Raw genomic sequence first — 17,857 nt, 5'->3', positions numbered from 1 at the left:
AGTTTCCATGTCCGGATGCATCTCGTGCACAGTCGTGTCCGCACAGCGTTCAAAGTATACTCAACCGCGGATGAGCCCGGATGGCCAAGTGAGACACATGCGCAGTACAATTGTTGTGACTCTTCTGTCTTTCTTGCGCATGCGCTGTTACACACGTACCATCCGCACGGTCTCAAAAATTTGGCTGCATGCGGACAGGGTGTTCAGACGCTGGGTGCACGGACGCAGATGCGAATTGGCAAAGTATACTTTGGGCTTGGGGTTCGCCTTCCGCATATGGTTCTGCAATCTGAATGTCTCGGTCTCGTTTACTCAAGCATGCATAACATTCTTGGTGTTTTCAGCATTTACCATCTTACTATATGAAGACAACTTTATACAAACTTCAATGAACTTCGTCTCCAGAGCTGCTCTGAGAGTGTGTTCACACTTGGCATGTTTGGTTCGATTAAAACTAGGGATGCACCGAATCCAGGATTCGGCCGAATATTGGGCTTTTTGACGGGGTTCGGTTTCTGCCGAACCTTAGAATTTTTTTCCACCGAACCGAACCCTAGGCTTGCACTATGTGTGCACTACGCTGGTCGATGTAATGACACCACCAGTGATTACAGAAAGGTGTTTACTAGGTGGACCGTTCGAATGAAGTAGGCTGTGAGAACGTGAAAATGGAACTCGTGAGCAGAAAACGTGTTGTTTGGCAGTACTTTCAGTCAAAAGAAGGCCATTCAAGTCGAGGTACATGTTCAATTTGCAATGCTGATTTGTCTCGTGGTGACAAGGACCCTAAACAATAGCCGCTGTTAAAACATTTGCTTATGAAACATCCGAAAGAATTTGAGTTGTACATGAAGGAATCTACAGCAGCCAAAATGCAGCAATTTCAGGTATGGCAAAGGAAGGACAGTCATCCTGGCATAATGTTGCCTATTCTTTTTTTTTTACAGTTAAAATAAAATAAAAAATACACTGCTGTGGACGTTGTTTACATCATTAATGTGTTTACTGTGAAAATGGACTGAGGATGGGAGTAGGATTCGGGATTCGGCAGAATCTTAACCAGTGGATTTGGTATTGTACCGGACCCCAAAAATCTGGATTCGGTGCATCGCTAATTAAAACAAACCCTGGTGCGATTGCTCTGTCAGTGCGGCTCATTTGAGCATGTGTGAATGCTGCCATCTGAACCCTGTGCGCACCAAACAAGCGGACCAAGAGAAGATGGATCTCGTTCCGCTTCCAAACAAACTCTGGTACGGTTCCAATGAAACATGTATGCAACACTGACCAAAGACATCTAAAAGAACCAGAAACAGGACATGATGCAACCATAAAAACACAAAATGCTCCAGCACACTAGTTTTTTTCCGTCATAGTCGTGATGTTGCCCGTTCACAGTTCGGTACAGACATCAGAAACGCGTCTCCTCGCAGCAGATCTTTGTTTGCGCGTTTTGACTCCTTTACACATTTTAAAAGCTCTTCACGAGTTCTCAGCTGGTCAAAATACGCATTTAGCCCAGCACACAGCATTGTTTTGGATGTTTGGTAAGTTCTGTCGTGAATTATATACATACTTAAAGCCTACCTATCAGATTGTGAACGTATCCTTATGCCTTACTGTGTTAAAATGCCAATGTGAGCGCTAAGCGGACCAGGACTGGTCTAGACCAAATGAACCAAGTACAAGTGTGAACACACCCTGAGAGTCACTTCACCAGCATTTCATTTCATTTGATAAAACCATCATCAGATACATACAGAAACTCAAAGGTCTTCATTACAGCCCACCAAAATAAAAGTCTGGTTTAACTTTGAGAAATACATTCTACTGTACAATAGTAATACATTTCTTAAAGTAATAATAATACAATTATTATAAAAAAAAGGAATTTATAAATTTTCATTTGATGGAAAAAAACTTGGAAATCAAATTTGGGGAAAAAATTTAACGGATTTCATAAGGCCCCAGACATAATCTGTCACACTATTATTATATGTGTGTTTCTGTGTTCTTGTATGTACAGGTTTATCAATACTTCAGCTGTATTCCAGAGGATAAGGTTCCATACGTGAACAGTCCAGGAGAACGATATCGTATTAAACAGCTCTTACACCAGCTGCCAGCCCATGACAGCGAGGTAAAACCCCTCACATCCTTACACTCGTCTCATATTTGACATGTTTTCATGAATTTGACCATCCATATTGGCCTGAATGTCATGTGTGAGCTGTAACAGTATTGTACATTTGTGTGTGTGTGTGTGTGTGTGTGTGTGTGTGTGTGTGTGTGTGTGTGTGTGTGTGTGTGTGTGTGTGTGTGTGTGTGTGTGTGTGTGTGTGTGTGTGTGTGTGTGTGTGTGTGTGTGTGTGTGTGTGTGTGTGTGTGTGTGTGTGTGTGTGTGTGTGTGTGTGTGTGTGTGTGTGTGCACAGCCTCAGTACTGTAACTCTCTGGATGATGAAGAGAAGAAAGAACTGAGGTCATTCAGCCAGCAGAGGAAGAGAGAGAATCTGGGCCGCGGCATTGTGCGACCTTTTCCGGTCACCATGACAGGAGCCATCTGTCAACAGGTAGAGAAAGAGAGAGACAAAAATGGCACAGTCTGCTGATGAGATCAGTCCAGATGCAACTTTTTAACTGTAACATCACCTTGAAATGACATTTGACTGATTCCTTCCAACGGAAATAGTGCATACTTAGCCGAGTATCACTTCAGCTCAAGTATAGAGTGTGCGTAGAACTACTTGAGCTGAAGAGCCACTTGTCTGGCATGTGGCTTCTGGAAACTTTTTGATATGCTGTGATAAATTCAAACTCCAACCCGACCAGTGCCAAGGCAGATACCATATGTACTAGATAAAACCGCATACTTTCCATACACCCCCTGCGATATTTCATGTGTTTTGCCACATTTCAACACCCATAATGCACTCCAGATGATGAGAAGCTGCCAAGAGGGTGTGACTGTGTTGAGAAGAGGCAGATTATGTCTGTTCTGTTGATTTGTGTGAATACCCATGTCATCAAACACAGAAGTAACTTAGTTAGTATGTAATCTTTCTTTCATATCTATACTTGTGAAGTTTTTAATTTTGACGTTATTATAGCTTTGTATTATAGAGGTTTCACTCTGCTAAAGAACAAGGGCAAGCTGTTAAAGGAACACGCCAACTTTTTGGGACTTTGGCTTATTAACTGTATCCCCCAGATTAGATAAGTCCATACATACCATTCTCATCTCCGTGCGTGCCATAACTCTGTCTAACGCACCCACCGCTAGCCTAGCTTAGCACAAAGACTGGAGGTATATGGCTCCAGCTAGCCTACTGCTCAATAAGTGACAAAATAACGACAACATTTTCCTATTTACATGTTGTGATGTGTATAGTCACAGCGTGTACAAATAAAAAGGTTACATGAGACTCAGCCATCTTATAAACGTATACATCCTGGGGACTATATTCTCAGAAGGCGCATCACTGCTCTACTTCTGGGGAGTGATTTGCTCGCAGCACCTTAGAAGCAGCCTTGTTACTTCCGTCAACAAAACCAGCGTGACTAGGTAGCTGTTTTTGCACAATGAACCCACAGACAATAATTAAAACTGACCATCCCCCCTCCAATTCATTATCAAGGTAAATGCTACAGTCCAGAGAATTACCTCTAGCACCGCTCATTTGTTATTGTGACAGAGCCCGTTTGTGTCAACACAGTACTAACATCACAGGGGATACATGGAGCACGGGAAAAACTGCAATACAGTTGTGACCACCCTATTCATGTAACAGTGTCACAAACATTACATTAGATCTAGCTAATGGTACTGTTACAGTAGGCTAGTCATCTAAAAACATAACGGAACACTTACCGCAGCCGCGGGTGATCCGCTTTGCCCCGTCTGTACTATCGATGGGATGGCCGTATCTTTCAGCACACATTTCATGGTCCGTGTGGCAAATTAAATTTTTTCTAAATAGTTGTCCTCTGTGAAATGTTCAGAGCAAACGCGATGGTGCTTGATGATGGCTACAGGTGTGTTTGGATCTACGTTATATCCAGAGCAAGTAGCCATCGACTCATCAGGTCAGCGTTTTGAATTGGAATTCTATTAAATATCATTGTATTACCTGGTCTCCCCTGTTTATTGTCTCAGTTCTTTACAATACAGCGAACACCCATGATTGTAAACTATCTAGTAATCGCTGACTCTATTACTCCAACTCTGAGCGAACTCTCTGCTCCTCACCGCGGAGCTTCTCAGGTGCTGCGAGCAAATCACTCTGCAGAAGTAGAGCAGTGCTGCGCCTTCTAAGAATATAGTCCCCAGTATGTAAGCGTTTATAAGATGGCTGTGTCTCATGTAACCTTGTTATTTGTACACGCTGTGACTATACACATCACAACAAGTAAATAGGAAAATGTTGCCGTTATTTTGTCACTTATTGAGCAGTAGGCTAGCTTGAGCCGTTTACCTCCAGTCTTTGTGCTAAGCTAGGCTAGCGGGGGGGGGGGGTGCGTCAGACAGATTTATGGCACGCACGGAGATGAGAATGGTATGTATGGACTTATCTAACTCTGGGGAATACAGTTATTAAGCCAAAGTCCCAAACAGTTGGCGTGTTCCTTTAAAGCAAAGTTAAAGGGTGCTAGACATACAGAGCAGATTTACCCCATTACTCATGGTAAAATCACTGTAACAACCTTGATTAACTTTTTTTTAAATGTTCAATGAATGATTTAATTTATTGATGATAAAAAGTATTATTTAGTCAAGTAATGTCCACCTAGTTTAACTAAATTCTGTGGGAAAAAATATTGATGACTCATCCTGCACTTTACAGTTTTTTTGTCCAATCAGATGCTCTCTAGAATGAAAATGTCTCCTGGGGGACCAGGGGCATGAAAAAAAAAAAATATATATATATATATTATTATTTGAATGTTTGTTTTCAATAAAGAAAATACCAATATTTTAGTAACAGTCATAACACTATCTATCTAAAATATTTTAAATATGCTCTTAAATATTTAGTATTTAATAATAATCAATTTGTTACAGTACAATTAAACATTTAAATTTAAATATTATTTTATTAAATTATAAAATTAAATAAATAGTACTCATTTAAATGTATTGTAAAATAAAAGATATGTATTATATAAAAATATTTTACAGTTCAATTAAATAATACTAATATTAATAGTTATCTTAATTTCTTTGCTTTCAAACGTTAAATCATAGAGCTTTATTTTGTTATTATTATATTATTGTTATATTATCTTCACAGAAAGTGGCAAGTTTTTCTCTCTGAAGCAGAAAATCATGAATCGTTGTTATGATATTAACTAAAGGCTAATAAAAAAGGGACAGTCTTTTCAAGGTCCTGCACAAACTTCCCATTTCCAGAGGAAATGCATCAATACAGGGAAGAGAAGTGCACTGATCAAGAAATTTCATGGGATCTTAAAAGGAACACTCCACTTTTATTTTTAAATAGGCTCGTTTTCCAACTCCCCTTGAGTTAAACAGTTGAGTTTTACCATTTTTGAATCCATTCAGCCGATCTCCGGGTCTGGCAGTAGAACTTTTAGCATAGCTTAGCATAGATCATTGAATCTGATTAGACCGTTAGCATCTCAAAAATGACCAAAGAGTTTCAATATTTATCCTATTTAAAACTTGCCTCTTCTGTAGTTACATCGTGTACTAAGACCGACGGAAAATATAAAAGTTGTGATTTTCTAGGCCGATATGGCTAGGAACTACACTCACAGCCGTACCATGGGTGCAGCGGCGCAATGATATTACACAGCGCCTGAAAATAGTCCCCAGCACGCTCTCTGTGCAGGCAGGTTGTCACGTTGGTTATGTTGACGGAAGTGAGCCTATTTTCAGGCATGGTGTAATATCATTGCGCCGCTGCACCCATGGTACGGCTCAAAATTCTTTGATTATTACTCAGGAATGAGAGTATAGTTCCTAGCCATATCGGCCTAGAAAATCTCAACTTTTAATTTTCCATCGGTCTTAGTACACAATGTAACTACAATATAATATAATATAATACAAAAATATCTAAACTCTTTGGTCATTTTTGAGCGAGATGCTAACGGTCTAATCAGATTCAATATCTATGCTAAAAGTGCTACAGCCAGACCCGGAGATCGGCTGAATAGATTCAAAAACGGTAAAACTCAACTGTTTAACTCTAGGGGAGTTCGACATTTTTCCTTTAACTGTCACTGCTCCTGCTATCTTGGTTGTTTTATATGACATCACAGCGGTCATGTGGGAGCGGTCAGGGCTTCCATAAAATGCTGAGTTTCCAACTTGTAATTATGAGTTTGGAAACTTTCTAAACCTCTTTTCCCATCCAGCTCTTTTCTTTTTTTTCCATCTTCCCTTTCCTCTATGTCTGTTGATCAGTGTGGAAGGCAGATTTGTGGTGGTGACATAGCGGTGTTTGCGTCACGGGCGGGTCACGGCTCCTGCTGGCATCCTCAGTGCTTCCAGTGCGCTTCCTGTAACGAGCTGCTGGTAGATCTCATTTACTTCTACCAGGAAGGACACATCTACTGCGGCCGGCACCACGCTGAACGCATCAAACCCCGCTGCCAGGCCTGCGACGAGGTGAGCGCTGGAGTTCAGCTCTTATCCATCCATTTGATCCCAGCCCTGCATCACTTACTGAATGGAGGTGGTGCCACATAACCTTACACAATATCTTCCTCAGATCATCTTTGCGGACGAGTGTACGGAGGCTGAGGGGCGGCATTGGCACATGAAGCATTTCTGCTGTTTTGAGTGTGAGACGGCACTGGGGGGTCAGCGGTACATCATGAGAGAGAGTCGACCCTACTGCTGCCGCTGCTACGAGTCCCTCTACGCCGAATACTGCGACACCTGCGGAGAACACATTGGTGAGGACAGACAAACAACACTCTACACCTATATATATACTAGAACTAAAATGTAAACCATTTTGACTGTATCAGACACACACCAGCGATCCACGGGGTTTAATAGGCGAAATTGTATTACTAGGGGTATGCGATATATATAATCTATGATAATATCCTGATTGTTGTTTTAAAGTGCCCCTATCATGCTATTTTAAAGTTTCCAAATGTTAAAAAAAAGGTTTACATGCATCAAAGGTCAAAAAACTTTTCTCACAATATACATTGCACATCACGACAATGTTCAATATTTCTCAAAAGACTTGATGCATGAATCAGTCTCTCTAAATCCCTCCTTTCCTCGAGCCTTCTCTGCTTTGATTGGGCAGACGGCTTACAGTGCGTGTTTTGGAAGCTAAACGGCCATTACCATGACTGAACTTCAGCTCTGGAGGCTTTCTAAAGCTCAGCGATTGTACACACTGTAAAGACAGTAAAGATGGTGTCGATTTTACCATATCAATCCGAACGCAAGTCTGATGATGAAACATTGGAAGAACTAGATATTTAACCTGAACCTCCATCGCAAGGACGACTTGAGCAGGACGTTTCTCAGTGATGCGCTACTCAGTTTGAGGGACATTATGAGTTGTTGCACCTGTAATTCCTCCTCACCATCAGCATTAACAAGTGTGTGTTAGTGTTAATTTTGTCACCTATTTTTAATGTAGTCTTAGTCTTAGCCTTGTGCCAAATGTCCTTGTTAGTTTTAGTCATATTTAGTCATTCACATATAATTTTTTGTTAGTCAAGTTTTAGTCGACTAAAAGTCTCGTCATTTTAGTCTAGTTTTAGTCAAAGAAAAACTCAATATATTGTGTGGCAAAATAAGTTACATAAAATATATATAACCTGCATAATGTATGTGCCACAACACCATAGCTAACTGGTTGATTTACAGCGTGCCTAAAATCAGCATTAGCTTATGAGACGATGGGAACAAATATCAATTTCGATCTTGATGTATACAGCCTACTGTACATATAAGGAAAAACAAGTTTGTCTTTTAGTACTATTTTAAACTTTTTTGGGGTTAAATTATATTTGCTTGCATTCTTTACTATTCACTATTATTAACATTTAAAAATTTCACAAATAAGTAAGCAGTTATAATCTGCAATACTTTTTTGAGCAACTGGACTACATGTATTTTTATTAAAGAGCCATACAGGCACCAGTGGGTAATGGCATTACAAGTGAACATTTTTATTTTTCCAGCCACAAAATAACTCTAATTTGCCTTTTTGCATTGGAATTCTCTATTTTAACCTTAATACACTAATTGTAAATAATACAAATATTAGAAGAAAAATGTTTTAAGTGGTCATTAATGGACAATAATTATTGCACAAATAGTATTTAGTACCAAAAGATCTCCTCAAAATATTCAATAAATATTATTGAACTAAAATATAGGCTATTTTTTTTTTTTCTAAATAGTTAAAGTGTATGGTCACTAGGGGTGTAACGATTCATCTACTACATCGATGTATCGATTTATTTTCCTATGATCTAACTACATCGATCTGTGCTCGGCAAGTTGGCCTTCCGGACGACATATATCGATCTAACATCGTTTTAAAAGGTAATCAATCGATTGTATCGATCATAGGAAATAACGCATTGGATTTAAGCACGTCAGACTTTATATGGATGTTTTTTCTTAGCACTTTTAATGATAAAGGCGTTAAACGTTACTCGATTCAGTCTGCCTATCTGTGACATCATCGCCTCGCACCAGCAGCAGCGCTCATTGAAATGAATGGGATCGTGTCGCGTTGTCGCTGCGTGTCGCTGGCGGTGTGAACAGGGCTTGAGAAAACAAAACATAGCATGGCGCATGGCAGAGGAGAAGCCAACGAGCGAGAAATTATCAAGCCACCTGGAGAAAGAGCTATGTTAGTAACGTTTTACCTGTACTTTCAACCCTTGCTAAATGTTACCTGTGCATTCCCAGTGTGCCTGCAGAGCGAGCTTTAGCACTGCTGGAGACATAGTGAACGCACAGAGAAGAGTTCTGCAGTCAGATCATGTTGATATTTTTGAAAAAGAAATCTGTAGAGTCATTGAAGAGTAGTTGGTTACATTTTATCTTTTGTTAAATATTGTTTGTTTATTAAACTGAGAGTAGTAGCAGGCCAGTTTATTCAATCTGAAGAAATGTTGGTTGCACTTTATTTTTGATATTATTAATATTGTATTTGTATTATTTTAATGTTGAAAAACAACAGCAAAAGTAGCAGGCAAACTTACTATTAATTAAACCTGAAGAGAAGTTAGTTGCACTTTATTTTTGATATTAATATTGTAATATTTTTATGTTGGAAAACAAAAGCAGAAGTAGCAGGTTAACCTACTGTTGAAATGTTGGTTGCACTTACTGTGCTTTTATTGAAAATGTATTGAATATTGAAAATGAGAGCAGAAAAGGTTAACTTCCTGTTAATTCAACCTAAACTGTTGGTTGCACTTTATTCAAATAAAATTTTAATGCATTTGCCATTAATTGTTGTTTACTTGTTTGTTTATATCCATAATTAATTGAAATACCGGATTCCCTTACAAGAAAAAACAGGAATCTTGGAAATTTCACCTGCACTGACCAGTATCCAGATATTTATTTCAGTCACACAATTTTTGGCTAAAAAGTTACTGAATCGATTTCAAGTCACTGAATCGTTTCGGATCGTATCGTTCTAAATTAACCAATATCGTCCTTGAATCGTATCGACAACCTCAAATCGTGATACGAATCGTATCGTTGTTAAAACGAATCGTTACACCCCTAATGGTCACATTTGACCACAAATGACTATAAGTGTGACTAATTAGTAAGATGGATATACAAGAAAAACATTATGTTAACAATGTTGCATCTCTGCCACTCTCCATAATAATCAATGCACACTATGCTGTACTGTTTACCAAAAATTGCTGCAAACACCTGTAAAGTGAAGTTGTGTAACTTACGCGGCTTAAGCCATTCAAATGCATTGACAGAGCGCTAGAAGTATTGAGCGCTCCGGGAACCACGTGACCGCGCGCCCCGCCGCCAGATGACAGACTGGCAGCAACAGCTCAAACTCATTTGGAATATTTTGAACAGCTGAATATTCATCTCATGATGAAAAAATAGAGACGATTGTAGACGAAAATGAAGAGAGATTTTATCTTAGTTTTTATTTTATGCAAAACATTTTAGTCTTGTCCTTTTTCGTCAACAATAATGCCTGTTAATTTAGTCTTAGTCAGCGTTTTAACACTAGTAACACTAGTGTGTGTCCATCAGCAAACCCATGTATATATTTCTGATTTATTGCAGTGCACATGCGGGAACTGTTTCAATAACGGCACATACATTAGCCGAGCACTAACGTGAATGACTGATGTAGCATTAAAGTTTGTAAAACAAATCTTGCTCCATCCTTTATCTTTACTCAAAGTAGTAAGAACGACAAAGAATCTGCATTAATTGACTTAGTTTTAGGTAATAGCAGCGGTGGGCTGTCAGGGCCATCAGTTCCTTCTCTGCTGGCCCTGTCAAAATCAAAAATATATATTTTGTATATTAATTTAATATAACATTTTCCATTGGATCATAACTTTGACTGACGTGTGTCATCAGCCAATCAGATTTTGATGTGTAGTGATAAAACATCCCAGAGGCCCAGTGATGTGTCGGGGCTACCCCCCGCTGATGTCATCAGCCGTTTGAACTTTTTGCAGTGTGACTTCTCCTAGGACGACCGTCAAATTGTCTTTATTTTTCAAGACAAACCATGATCAAATGAGCTCTAGAGATTTCTTTGTAGCCACCATTTCAATCCCGCGTGTAATTCAGCTCACTGTCACCGAACGCGTCATTGATTGATGATATAAAACTTTGGGCGAGTTTTCTTGTGTGCGTCCATTTTTAACGCGCCTTGACTATCGTACAGTCTGACATTAAAGGGATAGTTCACCCAAAAATGAAAATTCTGTCATCATTTACTCACCCTCAAGTTGTTCCAAACCTGTATGAGTTTCTTTGTTCTGCTGAACACAAAAGAAGATATTTTGACGAATGTTTGTAACAAAGCAGAGAGAGCAACCATTGACTACCATAGTATTTTTTTCCCTACTATGGTAGTCAATGGTTGCTCTATCTGCTTAATTACAAACATTCTTCAAAATATCTTCTTTTGTGTTCAGCAGAACAAAGAAACTATACTCTTACTCTCTCTCTCTCTCATTCATATATATATACACACACACACACGCACACACACACATATATATATATATATATATATATATATATATATATATATATATATATATATATATATATATATATATATATATATATATATATATATATATATATATATATATATATATATATATATATATATACACACACACATTTATTTATATGTGTGTGTATATATATATATATATATATATATATACAAATAAATATATATATATATATATATAAATGGCACTCAATATCATATACTATACTCAAAATATATATAGAGTATAGTATATATTATTGAGTGCCATTTTTTTCTCCAAATAAGAGCATGATTACAAATGTTATATTGATTTTACACAACCAGTTCAATAAACAAGTATAATATTAAGTGACTTGCATTTTATACACAATATTCGCTGTTTTTGCTCTATTTCGCCAATGAAATTTGTAACAGCAGGTTAAATGCATTCATGTCACCTCTGAGCTGAATTAAACAAGTCTGTGTAAATGATCTAAAATCCACTTCAGATGCAGCTTCTGTGTTTCCTCTGCATTGCAAAGATGAATTTTGTTGATACTGATTTAATTTGATTGGTAACAGCTCTATGGTATCTTATTATTCTAAATGTAAGAATTTGACACAAAGGATGATGCATACATTTAATTAGGTTAAAAATGGCTTTATAAAGGTAAGCATAAGAAACCTAAGCTAGTTTATGGCTTTATATGGCACTATGGTGTTATACTTTTAAAATAAGTTGCATTTATAAAACAGTTATTCACTTGCCTGCTAGACCTTTGTTAAACACATTTCTGAAGTTATTTTGTGTAATTGACAGCATTGCTAGCGATGCGGTACATTCCTTTCAATTATGTCAGTAAAAAGCTGAGTAATTACAGAAAAATGCTGTGGTTCCTGATTGAGGCGTTACATGATTGAAGGATTTGATAGAGTGCTGTGATGTTTGATTTTCCTCACTCTCTCTCGCTCTGTCTGTCTGTAGGTATAGATCAGGGCCAAATGACATATGAGGGCCAGCACTGGCATGCCACTGAAGCATGTTTCAGCTGTGCCTGCTGTCGGCTCCCCCTGCTGGGCAGACCCTTCCTGCCTCGCGGAGGACTCATCTTCTGCTCCCGCTCCTGCTCGCTGGGGGAAGACCCAGAGAACTCAGACTCCTGCGATTCTGCCCTACAGAGCAAATCAGTGTCACACAAGCCAATTCATAATCCACTGAGTAGTTCCACACCACGGCCACAGGGGGGAACCAATGTCACTGCTGCCACCTCTAAAGTTAGCACAAGGAAGAATGCGGTCATAGCCACTACTACAACAACAGAGAATGGGGGTCATTTTGCACTGGAAAGCAAAGGTACAGATGTTATTATGTGTTATTTTTTTTACGATGCCGAACACATTTTTAATTTATTTAAGCAAAACATGGAAATATTTAAAACATAACTGAATATCACAAAAATTAGCAAGAAACGTCATATTTTACTACAGAATCGATAGAATTAAGGAAACCAATAAATTATATTTGAGAAAATGGAGCCTATTTTTATTAATATATTTTACATTTTTAATGTTAAATATTTTTTATTTTATTTATTCTCAGTGACGATTGAGACGTTTTCTCCCTGAATTCTCATTCTTTAAATAAAAAAACTATTTTACTAATTCTTATCATCTCACTGGTGATTTAAACACAATTAAACACTTTTCTTCCCAAATTCATATTATTGTAATGAAACATTTATTTTTAAATATTTATTCTAAAAATCTAAACTGTTAGTATACATGATTTATTATCTTTAATTTATGGTCATTTTAAAAAAGTTTCCTGATAGATGATTAGTGTTAAGGTACTAATATAGGCTGCCATTCCAAAAAGAGAGAGCAAATCAGCATGTCGACTTAAGTATGTGACACTTGAAGAGTAACAGCTGCTGGAAGTTCAGCTTTGCCATCACTGGTGTAAATTACATATCAAAATATATTAAAATACACAGTTTTACATTTTAAGTTGTAATCATATTTCATATGTTTTTACTGTATTTTTGATTAAAGGGTACATAACACACACAGTTTCTGAGCACCTATAGAGTAGTTGCATCCTTCATATCTCAGAAGAGTCTTCAGTTTTATCACATTTATAAAAGACGAAAACGAGCTTGTGCAGGTGTGCAGTGGGCGGAGCTAAAGAGACGAGCACACACACTCAAAATACATCATGGCATTATCCCTGTATAACTTTAGAATCACTATACGTTTGTTTTGTTTACATTTAGGGCTGCAAATAATGATTATTTTGGTTAATCGATTAGTTGGCCGATAATTTTCTCAGATTAATCAGATAAAAAGCCTTTTTTTTTTGCGCTGAGGACTCACACGCATATGTTCGAAACGCATGACAGGGCATGTTAAACGCTAATGCATTAGCTTGAGGCTTAAAATAAACAATTCTCATGATTTGGATTAAGGCTGGGCGATATATCGCATTACATTGTTAAGCGCATCTCGTCAGTAAAGCCGGTTCCTTGATTAGTAGTAAATCGCCATCACCTGCTTTCAGATGGAGCGGCATTTACTACACAGAGCCGTAGTTCACTGACAAGCTGAGCCATATCGCATGAATTATCACGGACGTATCGCCTGTGATAATTAAAGCGATATGGCTCCGCTTGTCAGTGAACTACTGCTCTGTATAGGAAATGCTGCTCCATCCGAAAGCAGGTGATGGCGATTTACTACTAATCAAGGAACCGGCTTTACTGACGAGATGCGCATAACAATGTCATGCGATATATCGCCCAGCCCTAATTTGGATCATGTAGCTTTCCTGCAACAGCTTACTCTGTTTCCACTCCACTATTTTTAGATGCATTTTGTCCATAGAAATGGGTTATTCAATGCTGTAATTTGGCATGACTGGTGGAAGTTTTGCGTACAGAGAGCACACCCGACTAATCGATAATGAGAATTGTTGTCGATGATTTTCATTATTGATTTTTTTTTTATTATTATTTTAATGACTAGTTGCAGGCCTATTTACATTATATGCACTTTATATGCATTATATGCACAACAAAACACAAACATCTGGGAGAAATGCCCATACAAGGAATTCCACCCTTTATGACATCATACAGGGCCATACTCGGAAGAAAACTTTCCGAAACTACGTCAAACTCGTTTTTTGAAATTGTGGCCATGTTTAGCTAGCCTGACGTTGTCATACTCAATTCTAGTCAGAATATGAGTCTGATACTGCTCCGTTGGGCTGTGATTTATGGGGCGTGTTTCAACCGAAAGACCTCAATTGGATAGACCTACAACCAATTAGAGCAATGGAGCGACGCATAACGTTAGTTGTCAAATGTCAACAGAACTCAACTGCAGTGTTGCCAAACCGCGGGCTGTTTTTCCATGTCCGCGGGTTGAAGCGACCCCAATTATGTGATATTTAGACCCAGGAATGCAAATTTTAGCAGGCAACCCTGCCAAAAAAACACATATTTGACCCCCAAACGCCATTTTTTCTGGAGAACCACCCCCAGAAAGCTATTGGGGTTGTTTAGGCCTAGTTTTGAGTAGCAATTGGGCGGGTTTTGTTGTGAAAACTTGGCAACCCTGTCACGCACGCTGGAAGAAGTAGAAGAGGAAGATGAGTGTAAACGATCTTTGCCGGTGTTGTAAAAAAAGAATTTAAGGATACACAGAGTTCTTACCAACACGATTATCATTTCTGAGAGAAATAGTAAAGGTGAATGCATATACGAACAAGTTCTCTGTTTAGGATTAGAACAAATTCAACTCAAGCGCTCTTTGGTGACGTGGACGCTTACGTTACTGTTTATCATCTGTCCATCATCGTATAAAGCCCACCCTGACAATTTCATTGGTCCGAACAGCTCCTGTTTGGGCATAGTTGCTCCACATCAGATCAAGTCCAGACCGAACTGCCCAACCTCAAATGTCGTGGGCAGGGCTAAGTTCGGCTGGCATCCAGGCTAATGTTTAGCATGAGAATCCAACTCTTTAACAGTGTAAATAAGTCAGAATGCATGAAATAGCATTAGACCCCCCCCCCCTTTAAATAAATTCAGCCTTGGTGAGCATAAATTTACAAAACAATTGCATTTTTACATTTTGTCTTTTGATTTTGTGGTGAACTATAACCTTTACATTTCTTTGTGAGATACACACACTTAATCCACAATTGGAAATATGTCCACAGCACATATAATTGCCACTTTTTGTTGTCAGAAGCATCTCTAATTATGCGTTGGTCATTTTACAGGTGTTCATACATCATTCCCTCCTATACCGAATGGTGATCCTCCACCGTATGGACAATTTCACGCACAACACTCACATCTTTCCTCTCAGCTCTATCCAGTAGCCAACGACAGGGCAGCATTACATTGCAAGGACCAATCGAGCATCAGCACACACCATGTGAAACACCAGACGGACAGTTCTTACAGTGCTCTGGAGTTTACAGTGGAGCTGAACGGATACGCAGAATTTGGTCCTTTCCCACCAAACTGCATGTCTAGGGGGACTTCCACTGCAAAGGATTGTGGGAGCCTCGTCGATAGCAGTTGTACAGGTATGCTTGATTTCAATGTGTCAAATTAATTAAAGCAATAAATCATTTATCATGTCTGAAGCTGTATTTCTTACTTTGCTTCCTCATAGGAATTTCCTCTCAACTTGAGTCTTCAGATGCATTTGATGATCTAAATGATTCTGAGTCCTTTCCGCCCCCTCCGCCCCCAGTTTTCTGCGATCCGTCTGATTCGCCATCCCCTTCGGATTCCCTGCCTGTTATCACTGAAGCTGAAGACCTCCCTACAACACCTGTCCGCAGCAGCACCACCAGGGTCAGCTTCAGAGAGCCAATCAGCTGTAGTTATTCAGTAGAAGAGGAAGAGTGGGAGGAAGAGGAAGGGGCGGAGATGGAGAGAAGAGAGGGAGACGATGAGGAGCAGGAGGAAGATGGAGAAGAAGCTGAGGGAAGTTTGGGACACAGGTTGCGCTTTTGCACTGAAGTTCCATCTCAAATGGACCTGCTGGGTAAGATCATAATGCTCAATAAAACATATTGCTATTATTATAGGCTATTTAAAGGTATAGTTCAGCCAAAAATGTACATTTCGTCATCATTTACTCACCCTCATGTTGTTCCAAACATTTCTTTCTTCTACTTAACACAAAAGAAGATGTGTTAAAGAATGTTGGTAATCAACAGTTGACGGCACCCATTGACTTCCATAGCAGGACCAAAAATACTAGAAAATCAATGGGTACATCAACTGTCTGGTTGCCAACATTCTTTAACATCTTTTGTGTTTGGCAGAAGAACGAAACACGAATACAGGTTTGGAACAAAAGTGAGTAAGTGATGACAACATTTTCATTTTTGGGTGAATTTCCCTTTAATGGCTTTTCAGCTTTTGTCCGAAGATCCTAAGAGCACAATATACAGACTTATGTAAGTTAGATGCTTCACAAAAACATTTGTGGTAAAGCTACATGCAAAACTAGCCTGGCTCCGCCCTCCTACGTACTTCCGCTCAATTTTAATATACCTTCAGTACGTCGTCTGGGTTTGCGGTATATTCGCTGGTTTTCTCTGGCCAAATTTTAACCGGTCCAATCAGCGAACAGAGGGAGTGGCTGTGAACATGACGTTGATGTCATGCGCTAGTTTGAGTTGTAGTTCAGTCATGGCGGTGTGAGAAAGATGCGAGCGAATCCATTTGGTCCATTGTGGCAACACTGCCGAATATCCAGAAGTTAAAGCCGGAGCAAGAACAATCTTTGTTGAGTTTTGTTGGTGGCCATGATGTTGTGGCCCTCCTCCCCACGGGGTTCCGGAAAAGTTGGATTTTACAGCTCGCTCCGTTAGTGGTGAAGGAGTTGGCTAAGGCGAACGCTAGCGATGCTAAGCCAATAGTTGTTGTCGTCTCCCCTCATACGTCACGACCAAACGTTAACGATTGGTTATTGCAAATCCAGAGTGGCTCTGGGCAGATCCAATAGTTTTAAACATCAACAGAGTACCCGCCTTCAAGAAAGTTAACGCTTGTCAATGGAGAGTGGCCAGACTCTCTGTACAAATGAAATGTACGAGAGTCTGGTAGAACCAGGCTAATGGAAAACCACTGCTAGAGAAAACTAAACATATTTGTATTTAGCTTAACAAAGTTATTGTAAGAAAAATTATCTAAGAAATGGAGAAGATATAGAAATGCTGATAACTTCAAGCCAACATTTGGTTCCAAACTAGCTCGAGTGACAAATGTAGGCTTTATGGGAAATTTAAATGAATCACAAACAACAAACAAACATTTTGTCCCAGTTTCTGGAGGTTAAGCATCTTCTTTCTAATGTAAGAAAAGAACAAAAATGTTGGTTTTTTTAACGAAAACTAAACAGATTCATATTTTCTACCCTGTTCATGGAAAGTGCTACAAATGTCTGAAGTCTTAAAATGCTTTCTGAGCTTCCAAGTGCCCTTTGGAGAATGACAAGATGGTGTGGGAAATGCTTAAAGGCAGAGTTTCCCCAAACCAGAGGTTCATGAGGCAACTGCAAGGCATTCATGACAAGCTAATAATGAATTAAATCCAATAAATATTGATAT

The 17,857-nt window shown here is 38.9% G+C and overlaps 1 protein-coding gene across 4 annotated transcripts in view; it reads left to right on the top strand.

Moving 5' to 3' along the window:
- Nucleotides 1-17,857, top strand: part of prickle3 (prickle homolog 3) — a 78,957-nt gene that overhangs the window by 54,302 nt on the left and 6,798 nt on the right. For all 4 annotated transcript variants that reach the window (XR_013817349.1, XR_013817350.1, XM_079827687.1 and 1 more), the window contains 7 exons: nucleotides 2,027-2,140; nucleotides 2,434-2,571; nucleotides 6,429-6,632; nucleotides 6,736-6,922; nucleotides 12,206-12,574; nucleotides 15,506-15,817; nucleotides 15,907-16,284. Coding sequence is in view for 2 of the 4 variants with exons in the window: in XM_079827687.1 (XP_079683813.1) it covers nucleotides 2,027-2,140; nucleotides 2,434-2,571; nucleotides 6,429-6,632; nucleotides 6,736-6,922; nucleotides 12,206-12,574; nucleotides 15,506-15,817; nucleotides 15,907-16,284 (1,702 nt within the window). In the remaining 2 variants the exon portion in view is untranslated. The remainder of the gene's footprint in view (nucleotides 1-2,026; nucleotides 2,141-2,433; nucleotides 2,572-6,428; nucleotides 6,633-6,735; nucleotides 6,923-12,205; nucleotides 12,575-15,505; nucleotides 15,818-15,906; nucleotides 16,285-17,857) is intronic.

This window comes from Gobio gobio (genome assembly GCF_949357685.1).
Source record: "Gobio gobio genome assembly, chromosome: 10".
Lineage (NCBI taxonomy): Eukaryota > Metazoa > Chordata > Actinopteri > Cypriniformes > Gobionidae > Gobio > Gobio gobio.
The sequence above is the reverse complement of the archived record's forward strand: the minus strand, read 5'-3'. Positions and strand labels throughout refer to the sequence as shown.